This window comes from Suillus bovinus (assembly GCF_016758785.1).
Source record: "Suillus bovinus strain UH-Sbo-P2 chromosome Unknown EDB93scaffold_55, whole genome shotgun sequence".
Lineage (NCBI taxonomy): Eukaryota > Fungi > Basidiomycota > Agaricomycetes > Boletales > Suillaceae > Suillus > Suillus bovinus.
In genome coordinates, this window is record NW_024542111.1 from 1 (window position 1) to 18481 (window position 18481).

The 18481-nt window shown below is 49.7% G+C and overlaps 5 protein-coding genes across 5 annotated transcripts; 2 read left to right on the plus strand and 3 right to left on the minus strand.

Annotated features, from left to right (window-relative positions):
• The first annotated feature begins 9828 nt into the window (after window positions 1-9828).
• EDB93DRAFT_706909 (uncharacterized protein) lies at window positions 9829-10540 on the plus strand. Its single transcript, XM_041457168.1, has one exon. It carries the CDS (start codon window positions 9961-9963, stop codon window positions 10429-10431), a length of 471 nt encoding a protein of 156 aa, XP_041304848.1. The 5' UTR covers window positions 9829-9960; the 3' UTR covers window positions 10432-10540.
• A 173-nt stretch (window positions 10541-10713) lies between these two features.
• EDB93DRAFT_706781 (optic atrophy 3 protein-domain-containing protein) lies at window positions 10714-11884 on the minus strand. Its single transcript, XM_041457166.1, has 4 exons — window positions 11518-11884; window positions 11417-11463; window positions 11240-11365; window positions 10714-11189 (listed from the first exon to the last, which is right to left on the minus strand). The coding sequence occupies exons 1-4, from the start codon at window positions 11551-11553 to the stop codon at window positions 10832-10834; spliced, it is 567 nt and encodes a 188-aa protein (XP_041304849.1). The 5' UTR covers window positions 11554-11884; the 3' UTR covers window positions 10714-10831.
• A 97-nt stretch (window positions 11885-11981) lies between these two features.
• Window positions 11982-13586, plus strand: EDB93DRAFT_1253145 (RNA pol II accessory factor, Cdc73 family-domain-containing protein; the record flags this gene model as incomplete). Its single annotated transcript, XM_041453408.1, has 7 exons — window positions 11982-12372; window positions 12423-12646; window positions 12696-12816; window positions 12866-12953; window positions 13010-13296; window positions 13352-13428; window positions 13482-13586. The coding sequence occupies 7 exons, from the start codon at window positions 11982-11984 to the stop codon at window positions 13584-13586; spliced, it is 1293 nt and encodes a 430-aa protein (XP_041304850.1).
• Window positions 13587-13778: 192 nt separating this feature from the next.
• On the minus strand, window positions 13779-15395 carry EDB93DRAFT_706846 (dihydroorotase). Its single transcript, XM_041457167.1, has 2 exons — window positions 15080-15395; window positions 13779-15024 (listed from the first exon to the last, which is right to left on the minus strand). The coding sequence occupies exons 1-2, from the start codon at window positions 15215-15217 to the stop codon at window positions 14086-14088; spliced, it is 1077 nt and encodes a 358-aa protein (XP_041304851.1). The 5' UTR covers window positions 15218-15395; the 3' UTR covers window positions 13779-14085.
• A 25-nt stretch (window positions 15396-15420) lies between these two features.
• On the minus strand, window positions 15421-18439 carry EDB93DRAFT_1330319 (glycoside hydrolase family 5 protein). Its single transcript, XM_041455167.1, has 3 exons — window positions 18000-18439; window positions 17847-17946; window positions 15421-17795 (listed from the first exon to the last, which is right to left on the minus strand). The coding sequence occupies exons 1-3, from the start codon at window positions 18302-18304 to the stop codon at window positions 15534-15536; spliced, it is 2667 nt and encodes an 888-aa protein (XP_041304852.1). The 5' UTR covers window positions 18305-18439; the 3' UTR covers window positions 15421-15533.
• Window positions 18440-18481: the final 42 nt, after the last annotated feature.

The window sequence follows — 18481 nt, forward strand, 5'->3', positions numbered from 1 at the left end:
AACTTCGTGTCGCAATAGATGCCTCGGGATGGCGGGTCAGCTGGATTGGACTTGCTGGTGACATATGTTGGGTGGAAAGAGTGTGTAGCTGGTATGCTGCGTAAGAACTCGATGTTACAAGAACATCTAGATGCTTGGGCCCCTACTATTTTTCTCCTGATCCTCCTCGTATCAGCCCTCGCATCATACCCTTACCCCGACCTTACCCTTGTCATCCTCGTCATCCTCGCATTCCCTTTCGCCCTCTACCTGTCACTTCAGCAGAGCCAGTACATTTGGCCGGATCCTTTCGCTGACGAAGCATACCCATGCTCTGTTTCACCACCTGACTGATCCTGCGGACAGTCCCCCGATCCTTACCGTCTGGACGGTAACCTATGACACGATGCATGACGCATCCCCTTTGCCCTATTTTCCTTTTCTTGATCTCTGACTCGGTGCGCAGTCGCACATGCGACTTATACTTAGATCCGCAGTTGCACGATCGTGCCCCTGCGTGTTTCACTTCTCATTCTGACCTTTGACTCACTTTCTTATCCAGCACGTTCTACCTAGATCGAACGTGCCTTCCTGTTATGGTCTTACCCTTTACCAATTGCCTCTCCCGGTAGTACGAGTTATCATCCACTAATACGTCCCCTGTCCTCTATATAAACTCGCTACCATGTACCATATTCCCTAACTTGAATCTACTTGGTTCTTGACCTCCTACTCTCACCAGAGTGATCCTTCTGCCTCGCCAGCAGTCTATATTCTATCTTCTTATCTGCTCTTCGCGGATAAGCCTATAGTCTCGACCTTTACTCATCGACTTCGTCGACGAGCAAAGCCCCTGTTAACTAGTCGGACTTCTGTCCTTCTAATTAACGACGATCCTTACGATTAACCTTCAGGTGTCGTAAGCCTAGGCCGATATAGCTTATCGTCTCGCACCTGCGTGACATAAGCTACCCGATTTGGACATAGGCGTCAAATCGTACTTGCCGAAGACACGCCAAGTACGACCCCTAACCTTGGGCTAGCCCAAGGACGTCCACAGACCGTTGACGACACAAGCTCTGTTTGAGCGTCGCCAACAGATACCATCCAAGTCGTAACAAAAGATTCAAGTTACCTTCTAGCCCTCGACACCTATCGAGGACAGAAACAGATACAAGACGACCACTCCCTGGACACGCAAGTTCTCTTGGGAGCGCGACCCGAATCAGGAAGATCCTGACGAAGAAGAGGTAGACGGACAGTTTAGCTCTCCCACCTCACCGACAGAGCAGTACCACTCAGACGAGGGACTGAACGACGAAGAAGATCTAGGAAACACTCCGACTTCTGAAGAGGACTTTCCAGACGAAGTACCTCCCCGAAACACTAGCGCCAATCCGAAGACAAGAATGTCTAACCCATCCTCCTCCACCGCCGTCGTAGTTCGTGCCCCTGAACTCAAAGCAGGGTCACCAACAGACTACGATGGAAACACCGACGACGCACAACGATGGCTCTACAGCTTAAAGACGTACTTCCTCATCAACCCCACCGTCTATTGCAGCGAGCAGATCATGGTGTCCGTCGCCCTGTCATTAATGACAAAGAACAGCGCTAAAGCATGGGCTGATAACTTCTATCGCGAAGCTTTCAGCACCAACCCTCCGAAATTCGGAACGTTCGCAGAATTCGAGAAAGGATTCAACCTTGCATTTCAACCCGTTGATAAGCAGGTGAATGCCCTCACCGAAATCGCCGAACTCAGAATGGGAAACAACGTTACGGACTACATCTCGAAGTTCAAAACGTTGGCTACCATCGCCAATATCAAGGAAGGCGTGACACTCTCACACTTCTTTGAGAAAGGCCTGAACCCAAGCCTTCGCGAAGCAATCTACAGGAAGGAGACACTTCCTGACACTATCGAAAAGTGGTACACTTCTGCGGTACAGCTCGACGCTAACTACCGCAGGAGCAAGGCCGTCTCTGCCAACTCCCGCAACCAACACACCCGATACGCCCCTCGCGGTTCCAAGTACTACCCCAAGCCTAATGTCTCATCGTCCAGAGACCCTAACGCTATGGACGTAGACCGCACCCTCTCTCAGGCAGAGAAAGACGAATGCTACAAGAAGGGCCTTTGCTTCTCATGCAAAGAGCATGGCCACAGAGCCAACGATCCCAGATTCCACCCGAAGATACGACGTGGAGAGAAGAAAGATACCAAAGGAAAGACTCCGGTAACGACTGGTAGAGACCAGCGTGATGACGAAACCTCCGAAGACGATATGGAAACCAACAGGCTCCAAGGAGAAGAGGATTTTTAGAGCGGAGGACCGCAAAAGCAACGTGCGTCCCCTCCTTAGATATCCTGTGTACTCATACTGTAGGAAAAGAAAATGAATTCCGTGTCCCGGTGACACTTTTCTCTTCCACGAGTACGAAAACCGTTGCAACAACAGCCATCATCGACTCAGGGGCTGGGGGAACATTTATTTGTGACACCTTCGTAAAGAAGCACAATATTCGAACCCACCTCCTGAAGAAACCCTTCCGCATCACCACAGTAGATGGAAGTCAATCCACTGCTGGGAAGGTCACCCGATACTGCATACTCTTCGTCCGACTCGACGGACGAACTATGTGGGGAAAGTTTAACGTCACCAGACTTTCCGAACGAGACGATATCTTGCTAGGGAAACCCTGGCTATCCGCCATGAAACCGGATATCGATTGGGGACGCAACGAAATCACAATGCTCCCCACACCCAGATCCAGATACGTTGAGAATCTACTCAACAAGATTCGAAAAGGAACGGGGTAACCCCCTACCGATTCGAAGGTCTCCGACCAATGATCGAGGACGAGGAAGAGGCACCTTTCAAACCTCTCAAGTCACTCCCCCTGGGTACGGAACACGTACTCGAAGAAATTCGACGCAAGAAGAAGAAAAAGAAGACGAAGAAGGCAAAACCTGCCAAGGAGGTACCCGCCGAAGAAAAGCATTTCGAAATGCCTCAAGAAACTGACGTCATGGAAGACGTCTGGGTAGGGAAGATCGAACCCCTACCCGAAGTCAAGGAAGTCGCGACTTACCCCTTGACTGATGACGAGATTCTTATAGAATACTCGGCCGATGGTTCTTCGGTCAGATTGATCGAGAACCTCACCTTCGACACTCCCCTAACTAGGGATGGAACCTCCAAGACGGAGACCACGAAGACAAAGAAGACTCCCCTTCGCAACATTTGGATCCTTGCTACGGCGAAGGAGGAGTACACGAAAACCAGTAACAAGGCGCAGGAATTCGCCAAGGACAAAGCTCAAGAAACGAAGAAGAAACCATTCGAAGAGCTTGTCCCCGAATACCTTCACGACTTCGCAGATATATTCGCGAAGGATGGGCTTAACAAGCTCCCCCCATCGAGACCAGGTGTAGACCACCGGATCGAAACGAAGGAAGGTTTTATTCCAAAATCTTCCCGAGCTTACCCTCTCTCTCCAAAAGAGACAGAAGCGGTTAAAGCGTTTCTGGACGAACATATCCAGAAAGATTTTATCCAACCATCGAAGTCGCCTCAAGCCTCTGGCTTCTTCTTTGTAGGAAAGAAGGACGGCTCCCTTCGCCCCTGTCAGGACTACCGATACATCAACGAATGGACTATCAAGAACGCATATCCACTTCCGCTCATTCCGCCTCTCATCGCCAAACTCAAAGACGCGAAATACTTCACCAAAGTGGATGTCCGTTCAGGATACAACAATATTTTGATCCACCCCGACGACAGATGGAAGGCAGCCTTCTCGACAACTTTTGGGCTCTTCGAGCCAAAAGTGATGTTCTTTGGGCTCTGTAACTCGCCAGCGACGTTCCAGGCCTACATGAACCAGACGTTCAGCAAGGAGATAGATGAAGGATGGCTCATCGTCTATATGGACGACATCCTAATATTCTCTTCTGACCTTGCAGAACACCAGATGCGCACCCGTAGGGTTTTAGAGAAGCTCCGTCAGGAGCAACTCTTCCTCAAACCCGAAAAGTGCACTTTCGACTCCCAAGAGGTAGAGTACCTTGGGATGATCATCCGACCCGGACAGGTTGCCATGGACCCGGCAAAACTCAAGGGGATCAGCGAATGGCAGACTCCATCGACGGTAAAAGAAGTCAGATCCTTCCTAGGATTCTGCAATTTCTACCGTCATTTCATCTCCCATTATTCCGACCTCGCTCGCCCCCTCCTCGACCTCACAAAGAAAGACACCGTGTTTTCTTGGTCCACAGATTGCGAAGCTTCATTCCTGAAGCTAAAGCAATGTTTTACCACCGAACCTGTACTCCGGAACCCCGACCCCTCTCGCCAGTTTGCACTGGCCACAGACGCATCGCTATTTGCGACAGGAGCAGTCCTCCTACAAACCGACGACAATGGGTCCTACCACCCATGTGGATATCTTTCGCAGTCCCTTAACTCTGCGGAACGGAATTATCAGATCTACGACCGAGAGCTTCTTGCGGTTATCCGTGCCCTGAAGGCATGGAGACACTTCCTTGAAGGCAATCCCCATCCGGTGATCGTCTTCACTGACCACAAGAACCTCCTGTATTTCCGATCCTCGCAGACGCTGACACGCCGGCAAGCCCGCTGGCAGCTCACCCTCTGCGAGTACGATCTTCAATTCCACCATGTCCCGGGCAGCAAGCTTGCTGCACCCGATGCTCTTTCCCGACGACCGGATCATGACAATTCGGATCGAGATAACGAGGACGTTGTCCTCCTCCCAGATTCGCTCTTTGTTAAACTTATTGACACTGCTCTAGCGTCAAAGTTCAAAGCAGCGAATGATAACCCTGCTGATCTCACTATAAAGACAGCAGCTGACGCCCTGAACGGTCTCTGCGCCCCCCCTATGAAGTCTGCCTTGTCAGACTGGCGCATGGACGAAGGCATCCTTTATTTCAAGGACCGAGCCTACGTTCCCCCTGACCTCCGGAAGCGTATTCTGGAGCTCCACCACGATCACCCGACTGCCGGGCACCCCGGACGTTCCAATACCGAATGGAACGTCAAGAAAAGCTATTGGTGGCCCGGCATGGGCACCTTCATCCGACAATACGTTGATGGCTGCACTATGTGCCAGCAGATGAAATCCGACACTCATCCCACCACACCTCCCCTGATGCCCATTCCCTCCACCTGTACTCGACCGTTCTCCCAAGTTTCAGTCGATCTTATCACTGATCTTCCGGAGAGCGCCGGCTATGATTCCATTATGGTCGTGGTCGACCATGGGCTTACGAAGGGGGTAATTTTCTCGCCTTGCAAGAAAACCATCACTGCAGAAGGCGTTGCTGAATTATTTTACAAAAAGGTGTTTATGCGATTCGGACTATACGACAAGATCATCTCCGATCGAGGCCCACAATTCGCCTCGAAGCTAGCAAAAGAACTCGGACGGCTCCTGGACTACCAGGTAGCCCTCTCCACTGCCTATCATCCCTCAGACGGATGGGCAGACAGAACGAATGAACCAGGAGCTGGAGACATACCTTCGGATCTATTGTAGGACAACTCCTAACGATTGGGCCAAACACCTTCCCATGGCCGAATTCGTCCACAATTCCAGACGACACTCCGCTCGGAACGCATCCCCGTTCTACCTCATGATGGGTTATGAACCCAAAGGCATACCTTACGCCTTCCCCGACTCAGCTCTGCCAGCAGCAGAAGATCGAGTCAAGAGACTCGCGAAGATCCGTGAAGAAGCCCTCGCATGTCCATAGCCTTGCGCAGCAACGCATGGCAGAACGCACGTTCGGGCGAAAGTACCAACCATTGGAAGGTTGGGGACAAGGTGTGGCTGTCTGCTGCGCATTTGATCACCCACTTCCCTTCAAAGAAACTCGCAGCCGAAACGATACGGACCCTTTACCGTTAAACAGGTCCTATCCCCTATCACGTTCACCCTCGAACTCCCTGCCACCTGGCGTGTTCATCCCACGTTCCATGCATCAGAATTATCCTCCTATCAGGAAACGGACGTGCATGGCCCAAACTATACTGAACCGCCACCGGACCTGATCGACGGGGAAGAACATTACGAAATAGAAGCGATCCTCCAACACAGGGGTACCGGAACGAAACGCCGATACCTGGTCTCCTGGGTTGGCTTATCCACCCTCCGAACGAACGTGGATCCCAGAGAAGGACTTGAAGTCCGCAGCGGAGATGCTCAAGGACTATAAGAAGAGACTCAAGCTGACAACAAAGCTCCTCAGTTGTTAACCAGCTACCATCATCTCCATGTCTACCACTTCGTCCAATGCCTCCTCCATCTCTCTCGGTTCCACACCCTCCATCGTCGAACTCATCCACGAGTTCACCGTTCCTTTCACGCAGACCCCGGACTCTCAGAAGGCATTCTGGGAGGCCATTATTCTCGACGCGCAGTACGCGCTTAGACTCGACAGCTATATTGACCGTACCAAAGACACGGTTCTCCTGGAGCTTGTCAACGCGTTTCGGGCAGTTGACACTGTCGCTTTCACAACCGGACCATATGGCATCCTTCCCCATAGTCCGATCACTCGATACTCCGTCACGAAGGCCAAGAGGGCCCTCTTGAACCTTCTCGCATCCAGGAATTTCGGCGACGTAGTCGTCAAAATAGAAGAAGAAATTGCATACAACCAACCGCCTGTACAGGCAACCGTTGTCGAGCGTACTGCCGAGCGCAGTGCTCCAACTCCCCCTCCTGAACGATCCAACCTTATCCCCACCAACCTCACATCCGAAGAAATCGACAAACTGTTCGCAGAACACGAAGAAGAGCAGTACAGGATGATGACTAGCGACGAGCTCGAAGAACTCCGAGCCTGCCATCATCAATGACGAGGTCGTAGCCAACGACCCGTTACCTGCTCCCTATAAAGGGAAGAAGAAGCACGAAGAAGAAAAGTCGAGTAAGGAAACTCGCACACCACCTTGGAGAAAGACGAACGAAGAAGACAAACCGAGCTTGGAAGCTCGTCTTACCACTCCCCCTCCAGGGTTCACCTCTACCGATGACATACCGATATTATCTATCGGGTCACCTATCATCAGGGACGATACCCCTGTCCCTGTTCCTCCACCCACACGTAGACCTCGACGAAGTCGCCGATTGAATACCGAGCGCATCCTTGCACTCGGATTACCCACCACTCGACATGTACCGGGCCAAGATCCCACCAGGCAACAGATACTTAACGAAACGCACACTAGGACGACCCCACAACCCTACCAGTGTAACTTTAAGTGCAGGGTCTGCCACCAGTACGGCCACAAACAGAAACAATGCGAGCGATACTTCTGCCGCATTTGTGGACTGTTCGCCCCCGGACATCTCACTCCCTTCTGCCCTCGCCTTCACGGCAAGAAGATCCTTCGTCGAGGAATATCCTCAGAAACGTTCTACACTGACATGCGTCAGTTAGAAGCAGCATATGATCACGATGCTGCACGACTCGAACAAGATAGAGAAGAGAATGCTTTGGAAGCCATGGACATACTCCGTGACCTCGACTGCGACCCCTCCTGGTATGACAACATGGATAACTGAACTCGTTGATTTCAGTCCTAGAAACCGGGGTAATGTTACAAGAACATCTAGACTGCTTGGGCCCCTACTATTTTTCTCCTGATCCTCCTCGTATCAGCCCTCGCATCATACCCTTACCCCGACCTTACCCTTGTCATCCTCGTCATCCTCGCATTCCCTTTCGCCCTCTACCTGTCGCTTCAGCAAAGCCAGTACATTTGGCCGGATCCTTTCGCTGACGAAGCATACCCATGCTCCGTTTCACCACCTGACTGATCCTGCGGACAGTCCCCTTGCCCTTACCAGTCTGGATGGTAACCTATGACACGATGCATGACGCATCCCCTTTGCCCTATTTTCCTTTCTTGATCTCTGACTCGGTGCGCAGTCGCACATGCGACTTATACTTAGATCCGCAGTTGCACGATCGTGCCCCTGCGTGTTTCACTTCTCATTCTGATCTTTGACTCACTTTCTTATCCAGCACGTTCTACCTAGATCGAACGTGCCTTCCTATTATGGTCTTACCCTTTACCGATTGCCTCTCCCGGTAGTACGAGTTATCATCCACTAATACGTCCCTGTCCTCTATATAAACTCGCTACCATGTACCATATTCCCTAACTTGAATCTACTTGGTTCTTGACCTCCTACTCTCACCAGAGTGATCCTTCTGCCTCGCCAGCAGTCTATATTCTATCTTCTTATCTGCTCTTCGCGGATAAGCCTATAGTCTCGACCTTTACTCATCGACTTCGTCGACGAGCAAAGCCCCTGTTAACTAGTCGGACTTCTGTCCTTCTAATTAACGACGATCCTTACGATTAACCTTCGGGTGTCGTAAGCCTAGGCCGATATAGCTTATCGTCTCGCACCCGCGTGACATAAGCTACCCGATTTGGACATAGGCGTCAAATCGTACTTGCCGAAGACACGCCAAGTACGACCCCTAACCTTGGGCTAGCCCAAGGACGTCCACAGACCGTTGACGACACAAGCTCTGTTTGAGCGTCGCCAACAGATACCATCCAAGTCGTAACAGCCTGGTACTTGTTCTCGAGTGCCTTCCATACAAGAGCAGGGTCTGAGATGCCCGTAAAGTGAATTAAATTGCTGGAATGAACAGCCATGCCCAGGAGACCCTTTGTGATGCTCTGTCGCTCACGGAAAGCGATGACATCCACACTTGCGTCATGAGCAGCAACATGTTGCTGAAAAGATGCATCGGTCTCATTTGCGAGTTTGACTGGGGGCTGCGGCTCCTTTTCGTCGCTGATGAGAAGGCGCCAAAGGTTGAACAACGAGAGCCAGAGGTCCATAGAAGTAACCCATGACGAATAGTTGTATCCATTTGCATCTAGCAGAGGATGAGGAAACAAAGAAGGAATTCGGATATTGGAAGACATCTTGGATGATAACAAAAAGAGCGTCGGCGATGGCGACAATTGAGAAGGCGGAACGGGCAGTCTGAACGTAGAATGAGAGGAAAAGGTGGGTGTCAACGGTGGTGATGGAGGTAATAGGATGGATAAGATCCGCAGGTCAAGCGGTGATGGAGGGCAGCCTTGTTCCAGTTCGAAAAGATTTTGAAAAGGCTCAAATGTCGAACGAGTGGAAGCGAAAACGAGTGAATGTCCTAGTTTGAGCCAGGGCTCATAACCTGTTACGAGGTGACGAGACTCGGACTAGGAAACGAGTAAGTGAGAGCTCAGTCTTTAGTTTGGAAAGACTCAGTATGACTAATACATACCTAGGAAACGAGTAAGTGAGAGCTAAGTACCGTTCGTAAGTATGTATATATGTAGAGGCATAATCAGTAGGCTCACCTCAGTCTTTAGTTTGGAAAGACTGAGGGATGGAAACAATGGACGCGCAGTATTAGAGGATCATTGAGACGGAGAACGAAAAGTAACAAAACATGTATAACAGGTGTATAAGTATGTAAAATAGATACGTACGAAGAGTGTATCGTGATAAACGACAGCATGCCTTGTCGAATAAACAAGTGGTAGACCATCAGAAGACGAAGCAAACAATCGAAGAGGGTGGTTAAAATTTTAAGCTGGGGCCATAGACTATGCACGAGACTCACTCTACAAGATGACAAAAATTCTCAAAGGTGAGAATAGCACTGTCCCAAAGACGCTGTAAAGTTAATGCAGAGTACACCAAGTTTTCCTACTACCGTTATGGTGCACACAAGTATTGGCTGTCTTCGTGATCTGAGAACGTGTGATTATCTGCGAGGAACTTGAATAATTTGACATTGGATAATACGCAAGATCTCACTTCCTGTACGTAACTCGGCCTTGGTGTCCCTTGCAGCCCGTGCCCGTTCCATCATTGACTCCCAGTGAAAACGCGCTCTGATGGGAAAGGTTCAGAGATGCTGAAGTACAAAATATGTTGTACTGTACTATTGAGACATGCCCCCGGACGCTCCCTATGATGCTTGGCCGAAAATTTGCCTATTTGAGGCCCAAATTTTGCTGTCCGTTTCTGCCTGATAATTTGGTGCCTTGGGAAGCTACTCCAGTGCTCCAAACACGCCATAAATCATTATGCATTAGCTTGGCAATTACATACACAGTACTTACTTTTCTGTATGCTGCACGAAATAAGCCAAATCATTCGAATTCTCACTTGCGAGTATCGTATTTGATAGTTCGCCTCAGACAACCTTTTGGCGCATTTTGCTATTGCGACGGAGAATTCAAGAAGATCGCACAGGATCATAATATCATTGACAATATAAACATAGGGCTTTTATTAGCTACACGTGATAGACTTGCATCAGGATTGGAGCTGTATGAATCTTGTAAAAAATCTCACATCTGGGAGACCATTATCATCATCCACTTCAAGATATCATAGCTCGAGTGAACTAGTTTTCCAAATTGTCCACCTACAATCTCGGTTGAGAGCCTATCTCAGGGAGTCGGGCATCGGGGTGGAAGCCAGGGAATCTTTGATGTGTTGAGAGTGCAGTGCGGTAGTGTGACAAGGTACGCCTTAAACATCGATCGGACTTGTAAATAAGTCGCGGCAAATCAGCATATCGAACCGTGTCAGATAGTTTTGAGAGGAGCTGCATGACGTTAATTATTTGGGTGGAGATAGTAAAGGTATATGACGAGGACTTATACGGAGAGAATGCTCTGGAATTAGCAGCATAAGCCAGTGGTTAAAATTCGAAGAAAGCTCGAATGACCTCTATACAGATTGAGAGGGCACAGGTATTCTAGCCGTGAAGTTGACTCACAGACAGTCTATGTCAGGGTAGTACCCTCGACGTGGTCGGCGCAAGCTCCACCCTGGGAACCTTCAACGGCGTATCTTCAAACTCTGCCCACCCGCCTCGAAGCCCTATCTCCACCACCCGCTCAACAATCCTCGCCAGCTCATTATTCCGTGCACGTTCGGATTCGACATCCCCCAAGCTTTCTTGAATTCTCTCCAGACGCTCTGTGAGTGATGTAACATTCGCAGAGAGCTCCTCAATTCGTTCGTTAACGTCATCTCGCTGTTTAGACTGACTTCGAGACGATCGCCATGTTTCGCCTATTATTAACAGTGCGGCGACTGAAAATAAGAAACCTTCTGCTAATGAGTTGGCACCGTTTTCGATTGCTCTGAGACGCCAATGAAAAAGAACCGGATATGGGAATGATACAATGCACACCTCATTTCTGATAATGGCTTGACATGTTGCCTGGCCGGTTCACCGAGGATATTTGTCCTCAGCTTAATTTCGGCCATATGCATCCTCTGAGCAAGGGAAATACATATCGAACGGAAGGTTTCGTGCCTAGAAAAATCTCAGAATCAGAATCAACAAAAGTTTAACCACTACACATACTGCTTTGCCTGGTTCTTTATCTGCGAGGAGATGGGCTTCGCAAGTGTCTGTCACATCTAAACTGAGACCTCAAGTCAATGCAGGAATTTGGCTCGACTCACTCGAATAACAAGGGTAGCAAGTTTGACTGTAGCCATGTCGCTGTATGGTACTGGTCCAGAGTTTTGCTAGTCAGAGCAGAGAAAAGTCAAAGATACTGGTCTAGACACGATGCCGAATCCGCGCGTCAGCTCAGAGCCGTCGGACCTGGACCAACTTGCTTGAACACCCCAGAACTGTCAAGTAGACTACCAGAAGAGATGTAAAACAAGCAGAACGAGACGTCTTCAACGAGTAGAACAGCGCAAATTACACGTTTTGATAGTCTCAGCAGTAACTTGCGGGTTGTTGACTCGGAATCAAACCTTCTCACTCTCCGTAGTTGCCGACCGCTTCTCGAGGGGTCGAGGCTCAACCGCATTATTATGTAATCCCCATTTAGCGCTGAAGACCGTTGGTCTTGCCAGTGTGGGTCTTAGTACTTATTGACTTGTTATTGACAGCGCTTTCTTGTCCACTAACCACGATGAGCTCAACGACGAACTCAGATCCGCTATTGGCTCTACGCCATGCAATCAAAACCAAATCTCCAATAACGTATGTCGCAAATTCTGAGCCTACAACTTCCCTTCTCGCAGCATCCCACATCGTTCTGTCTCCAACTCTTTCGCTTCCAAAATCAACTACAACACGCTATTCGAAACCTGGGACTTCTGCATCTTCACCGTCGGATTTCTTTACCCTTGAAGCCGTATATTTGGCATGGCTCCTCCGTGATGCGCCTGTTGCAGAATACATGAAACAGGCTCGAGACAACGGTCTTGCGGTGGGCTTCGTGAGCGTTACAGAGAGGAAAAGCATTGTAGAATGGCTGGAAGGCAAGGTACATGACTTAAAAAGAATAGTATCACTCGCAGGTACGTGGACTTGTAATTTCGACCTGGAGTTGACATCGAGCTTCCTGCAGCATCAGAGTCAACAACACCTCCAGGCACACCTACCCACCCCGGTGCAACCACGATACCCCTCATTACTCCGAAGCGCGCAGCTCATACTGCGGATACCACCACCACTCCCTCAAAACGACGTTACGTTGCCGATCAACAAGATGTTGAAGTTGTAAAACGGATCAAGCAGAACGAGGTTGAGCTGCGCGACAGGAATACTGTTCTACGAGGCACAAAACCAAATGTAAGTCTGAATCCCATCTCGTATTTGTTTCACCAACCACGTTTTCCAGAACTTCTCTGCCTTACAATCTGTATACTCTGAAAAATTGAAGAAGCTTAAAGAGACAAAACCTGGGGCTACCCCAGTTCCTGCGCCAACTGCTGGTCCTCACATGCAGTCCCGCAAAGCTAGTAGGTCCTCATCTAAAACATATTACTCAAAACTTTAAATTTTCTGCAGAAAATCTATACCCTATCATCATGATTTCTTCCTCTCCGACTGCCCTTATAACTATGCATAATGTCAAACGTTTCCTTCAAGAATCACTGTACGTTCGAGTCCGTAAACCAAATAGTTCTCTCAACTAATGTCTTGCTCTTGTAGATTTGAGTCTTCCGTGTCGGCACGTGAACGTGCTGCGGCTGCAGGCAACTCCCGTGCTGAGGATGTCATTCACATTGACAGGCGGCGTGTACCGCCTTCCTCATCCTCACAACCTACATCTTCATCTCGCGGGGACATCCAACGGTACTTTGTTGTTGATAGCACTGACGCTTTGCAGAAATTTGGTGCTGATGCATGGGAACGTGTTGTCTGCGTGATGACCACTGGGCAAGCATGGCAGTTCCGACCATACCGGTGGAGTGAGCCCCGAACTCTGTTCCATCACGGTAGGCGGTTCTCGTCTAGCTAATTCCAATCGCTGATTATTGTGGGCTGCTCTAGTGAAAGGCGTGTACGTTTCGTGGGCAAATGACCCGCCTAACACAAAAATTAAAGACTGGAATGTCACAGAACTGAAGGTGGGCCTTAGCCTTCCCCTCTTTTCATTTGGGCTTATAAAACATCGCACTAGATTGATCCTCACAGACGACACATTGACAAGTCTGTTGTGGCGCATTTTTGGCAGCTCATCGATGACTGGACAATCGCCAACAAACCGTGGTTGATCAAGTCATGATGTTCTGCTCTCGATCCGTTATTAGTAGCGGCGAGCTGCTGAAACAAGGATCAGCTTTGTCACTCCGTTTTGCACTGGTTTGTACCTTTTCGAGCCTCCCTTTACCGGAGACGCTCACTTATGTATCGGAATTACATTTCTTGTACTCAACATGGCGTGTAAGAGCCGGCGACCTACAGGTGAATCTGTGGGCGATTATAAGCCAAACATAGAGAATGTGAAAATAAGAACAGGAAGTGTTCATGCAAGTTTGCTATTGTCAAGGATCACAGCGAGAGTCTCGCCTGGATGACACTATGATGAGCAGCCTCGTCATGACTATGACAATATGCTCGCAGCTGCATGTAGCTAAATCTGCAACAGGTTATAAGGTGAGTGGACACTGCTTGAATGCCGTATATGTATTAGAGTCGAATCAAAGCGTGGGCGAGAACCAGTCTCCCGTAGTCAAACCATGCACGACCGAAGACGGTCGTTCTTTCTCGCCTTCGTCCCTTAATCATTCCTTGACGTCCACAATCTGCCACTCAATCTGTCTGTTTGCCCAGAAAGGCACGACTGTTTTCCCCTCACTACTATATTCAGCCTGCACGCTCACCCCTTGCACCTTCTCGACAAGAACCTTCGGAGCGTTTGGATGCGCCGGAATCTGATAAAATCCGCGTCCAAAATTACTCGTAAAATCAGCCAACCTGTCGATCGCTCCGAACGAATCGAGGAGGTGTGCAACCAGAGGAAGAAGGATAGGAGAAGTATAAACCCCCGCCGCACACCCGCTCGTCGCCGTCGCCGTCGATTTCGAAAGGCTCGGGTGCGGTGCAGAATCAGACCCGAGGAAGAATTTCTTGTTGCCTGATTTGATAGCGTCTTGAAGAGCGCGACGATCGTCTGGAAATTTGGCGACGGGTTTGCAGAAGTGGAAAGATTGGCCCGCCCAGTCATCGACTGTGAGGGAGAGGTGGTGCGCTGTGATCGTGCATGCGACATTGTCGCCGCAGGCTTTGACGGCGTTGACGGCAGCTGCAGTCGTTGCATGTTCTAGGACGATGCGCAGCTTGGGATATTTGTTGGCTAGGTTTGCGAGGACGGGAAGGAAACGTTCCTCAGCGTTGAGGACGCAGATATTTTTTGAGTGGTCGGATGGAATTTCTCCGTGGAGGTTGAGCACGATGCCGTGCGCCTCCATCGCTTTGAATAACTCGTCGTATTTATCATAACTCTCGATTCCCTCGTCCGAATTCGTAGTTACGCCACGAGGATATGATTTGACGCCCACGATACCCGCAGCCTTCCAATTCTTGACGTCGTTGGGATGGAGAGCGTCGGAAAGATAGAGCGTCATGAGGAACTCCACTTTGGACGATCCGGAGTAATCTTTTAATCTTTTTTTGTATTCGATTGCCATCTCTGTCGTGGTAATCGGGGGCACGAGATTTGGCTGTGATCGTCGAATTGATCGTTGTCCTATGAACCGAGGGATGATTGGTACGTACCATGACATAGGCAAGATAGAAACCACCCTTGTGGACGTGGGGGGTGACGAGCTTTGATAGTTCACCATCCCTGAGGTGAACATGAAAATCAGCGGGGGCGGTTACTTCTATTGTGTCTCCGTAGTTTGCAGTGGACATGATCGTGATGAGAGAGCTTTATCTAGCCAAGATCTAGTCATCATATCCGGTCCGTTCCAGTCCGTTCCGAGGCGATCAATGCTGTCGACCGCCGGGCACAAGTATGCACTATAGATGAAATACTTCAAAGCGTCGTTAAAGACACAAGACAAAATGCATTCCGGTTCTGACAGCACTGGCGTTCCTGCCGTGCACTTCAGACTGACCACAGAACTTTTTGATAAAAAATGTACTACTCCGACTTTCAACATATTTATATCATGTACTATATCTATGTACAGGTGAATATGATAGTCAGTGTCCACGAGATCCCTAATCACATAATCGAACATCCTTCGCACCATCCTTCGCTCAGTAACCCTGCCTGCTCCAACCATCCTGCGCACCCATCTCTTGCTCTACTCTCACTGGTATACCCAAGTCCGAGTGCGGTGGCTTTGATGGCGCCCGGTGAACGGCGCACCTCTATCGTTAGTTCCCTGTCCTCCTTCTCATCCATTGACACACTATAAAACCAAAGAAGCTTCTGCTCCGACGCAAGAAGCTCCACTCGGCCCTCGGATGCAATGACAGTAATGTCGTACCAGCCGTCCTTGAATATGACTGGCGAGAGCGCCGCTTGAGAAGTCAGAGGAAGGGTGAGAGTGGATGATGTAGGTACGCGAGGTGTTGTCGTTCCTGATGTACTGCGGCTGCTCCCTTCTTGCCCGACATCCATGGAATCATCATCTCCGTCCTGAACGTTAGAACCAAGTGCTTTACCCAAGCAAGCATCTGAGGCAAAATGGACGAGAGGCAAGAATATTTCAGTGGGCAAGGAACTATCCTTGCACAATCCTTTCTTTCTGGATACTAGGTCATCATCATCATCATCAATAGGTATATCTTCTGCGTTAACCTTGAGAGTAAGACGGAAGGTCGCTTTGGATATATCGAACTGGATGTTCGTAGGAGTGCCAACGACCGCTATTGGCCATGGGCGACAGAAAGCGCGTACGGCACGAGCGCCGTTTGTAAGGAACGACAGGAGTGAGGCAGGTTCGTAAGGTTCGACTTCTTCCACGCTAGAGCTCGCATAAGGGGAAGAATAAGCCGGAAGAGTTGATATCGTCAATGTCGACGCTCGTGCTGGCGCTAATGAACCCATCGACATTTTGGAGGGTATCCGCAGGGTTGGAACCCTTTCCGCTTCTCCTGTGCGTAGGTCGTCGCTACACCATAAACTGAGATCCTCCATATTCCACCCATCCCCCCACGGGTGCGAATTATCGGGGCAGTATGTCCATACTGTCCAGTTCAAACAGTTCTCTCCATCCGCCGCGTTTAAACTTGCATCAAGTGCACGCTCTTGTCGCGAGTAGTCACCTTTGTACTTGCCACCATCTGTGTATCCATACGAGCGCTTGGCATCCATATCGAAAGGGGTCCCAATCTCTCCAATGATAGTTGGGTATCGCGCTGGACCGGTGGATGGAAGCGCACCGAGTTGCGTTGCGTCTGCCTTGAGATAGCCGAGCTGGGTTTGAAGGCTACTTCGTATGGCGCGTTCACCTATGCGCAAAGCTTGTATCTGTGTTGAATACTTTCCCCGTATGAGACCAAGGGCATCCGCGTTAAACCAGTTCCAGTGGCGTGTCACAAGCGTCAGGCCATCGTAATAATGCGTCGAATAGCATGCCCTACCCTGCAACAGCTCCTCGGGTATCGAAGGAGGCTGTGCAAACACGGGCGGCTGCACGAACGCGATGGCTTGTGGGTGGTGCGCTCTAATTGCTTTCAGGTAAAGAGTGTATTGGGGAAGGAAAAAGGCGTGTAGAAAATGAACAGGTTCTTCCGTTCCTGGAATATGTGCGAAATAATCGGGCTGCAGAACGTATCCACTCTGCACATCCCATACATTGTGCAAAGCCCATATGCATTTGCCGAGCGTCCATCCAGCGTCACGTCTCCAGCCCCAGCGCGGGTGAATGTTTCCTGGCTCCGTTGAGGGGTCGGCCCATGCCTTGACACCATTCGGGTCGATGGTGACACTGCCATCACGCTTTGGACCCGTTGAGCTAAAAGCATAGTTATCAAGCGTCTGGACCTGACCCATACCAAGACGGAAACTCTGCACTGGAGAGGAAACGGCGCCCTTCTTCAGTGTAGAACCCTGTTGCTGCGGATATGCGTTAAGGTCATCCCATGAAATGAGCCCTTCTGCTGGCTCATTCATGCTGTCCCAACCGATGACAACTTCATCAAGAAGGTCCCCTGCTGCCGCCACTCGCTCCGCTAACTTTGCAAAAGCATTTGCGAAATGCGTCTGGAGGTATTCCTGGATGTTGACTCCATCAATGATGCATTTTGGCGCGAATGTTGAGCCGCCGAAAAAGAGCGCGAACATGGTTTGCGAGACAAGTTTTCCGTAATTTGTTGACCATATCATAGCAGGCATTTCTGCGGGGTTGCGGGATGCGGGAGTGGGATATTCGCAATGGATTATGGCTGCTTGGGTGGCACTGAATGCATTCGGATTAAAACCGCATGCAACGAGTGTCCAATAAGGCGCACCCGACCCGCCTGAAAAACGGGACCACTGAATGGCGACGTTAAGAAAACATGACAATGTTTTTGCAAGGAAGCTTACGGTGTCTTGATGAGGATTCAAATAAACTTTGAACCCGTGTGCTTTGCATTTCCGTAGTATTTTTATTGTATAATCCATAAAATCATAGTCATATTTCCCTCTAGTGAAACCACTGTCACCACAGGTTGGAGACCACGTTGATTGAGCACTCACGGTCCTTCGTGTTCTAGGGCTTCCCAGGTTACAGGAAAGCGCAACATATTGAAGCCCCAGCCCCGCAGGCGGGCGAGGTGCTCGTCTGCGTCATCTAGCTGTAGCGGTCGACCTATGAAGCTCTCACTGCCAATCTTGGCTTCTTCCCAAAATCCATCTAGGGCCTGGGAAGGTTGATTCACGGGTGCCTTGGAAGAGCCGGATAGGTTTACTCCGCGTAGCAGAAGGGTACGACCAGCGTTATCGACGAAATTACCATCAAGCGTATGGATAAATGAGGCGTCCCCAGACGGTACACGAGGCATGATTGCGACGGCAGAAATCTTATTCAATCCGAAATTCTTAATTTTCTAGAGATTTCGCCGTCGTGTCAAGCGTAGTGGTGGTAGTAAGGATACTGGTGTGGTTAAGGAACTGGGGAAGTGGCAGCTCCAATCATCGTACCACAAGAAACAAAGGTACACACAATTAATTTATATATA